General features: G+C 49.0%; 1 protein-coding gene across 3 annotated transcripts in view; it reads right to left on the reverse strand.

Moving 5' to 3' along the window:
• Camkk2 (calcium/calmodulin dependent protein kinase kinase 2) overlaps positions 1-1,391 on the reverse strand; it is a 53,636-nt gene that overhangs the window by 30,546 nt on the left and 21,699 nt on the right. For all 3 annotated transcript variants that reach the window (XM_021222502.2, XM_029533589.1, XM_021222499.2), the window contains exon 3: positions 594-641. In XM_021222502.2, the coding sequence (XP_021078161.1) occupies positions 594-641 (48 nt within the window). The remainder of the gene's footprint in view (positions 1-593; positions 642-1,391) is intronic.

Consider the following 1,391-nt stretch of genomic DNA (forward strand, 5'->3'; position numbering starts at 1 on the left):
AAAAAAAAAAAAAAAAAAAATCAGCTTTAAAAAAAAGGCATGGTGCTACACACTTTCAGTCCTGGTTCTTGGAAGGCAGAGGCAGGAGGATCTCTGTGAGTCTGAGGCCATCCTGGTCTTCAGAGTGAGACCCTGTCTCAAAAGGTATTTTTTTTTGAAAGAAGGGTTGATGAGACAACCCTTCTTTATGCTGGCCACACGAGCATAAAGATAGGAATTTAAAGCCCTAGCACCCACATAAAAAGCCATGTGTGGTAGCGCCCACCTCTAACCGCAGTGCTGAATGGGGGTGGGCAACAACAACTAGCTGGGGCTTGCTGGCCAGTTAGTCTTGCATAATCTCTGAGCTTCAAGTTCAGTGAGAGACCATGTCTCCAAGAATAGGGTGGGGAGGTACTGAGAAAAGACATCTTTCATAAACCTTTACCCAACCCACCCACCCACCCAACCACCCACGACTATTAATGACAAAACCCTTTCATCACCCCACCAGCCTTGCCTCCAGCGTCTCTCTCATCCCAGCCCTACTCTCCAGGGTGTCAGGGGCATCCCTGGTCAAGGTACAGAGGTGGCCGAGCTCCTGGGACATTTACCTTCCCAATTTCATCCTTCAGGGTGTACTGATTCAGCTGCACACAGTCCTAGAAAGCAAGGAGACGCACCGATGAGACGAATCTCACCAAAATCATAACGACTGCAAAATCGAGGAGCATCCCAACTTCCCTGTCCTCCCCACCCCTCATCCCCCCCCCAAAAAAAGAGTACATATTGGGAATGGGAGATGGCTCAGGTGATGAAGCAAGAGGACCTGGTACGATCCTGGGACCCTACACAAAAAGGCAGGTATAGGGGCATACACCTGCCATCCCAGAAGTGGAAAGGCAGAAACTGGAAGATCCCTGGGCACGCTGGCCAGCCGGCCTCATCAACAGACTCTAGGTCCAGCGAGAAACTGTTTTATAAAAGCAAGATGGCTCTCATCTGTAACCTCACGACAGGCCGATCTCTGGTCTCCACATGCATTCATACACATGTGTGCCTGCACACATATGAACAAACATACACACACCAACACACAAAGAGAGTAGATATTATTTTTATTATTATGGGGGGTGGGCACTAGAGCTCACACTCTGAGTTTTATGAGTTAGCACTCAGACACATTACCACTGAAGCTGCAACCTCCGCCCACCCTGGGTCACACAGCCGAAGTGCTGTGTCGGAGAAAGAGAGACAGGAGGTGAGGCAGGGAGATCAGGAGTTCAAAGTCATCCTCAGCTACAAGGTGAGCTTGAAGTCAGTCTAGGCTACATGAGACCATCTCAAAAAAAGGGCCTGAGCTGAAGCAAACAATTCATAATACACACATGCACACACACACACACACACAC

This window comes from Mus pahari, chromosome 23, assembly GCF_900095145.1.
Source record: "Mus pahari chromosome 23, PAHARI_EIJ_v1.1, whole genome shotgun sequence".
NCBI lineage: Eukaryota > Metazoa > Chordata > Mammalia > Rodentia > Muridae > Mus > Mus pahari.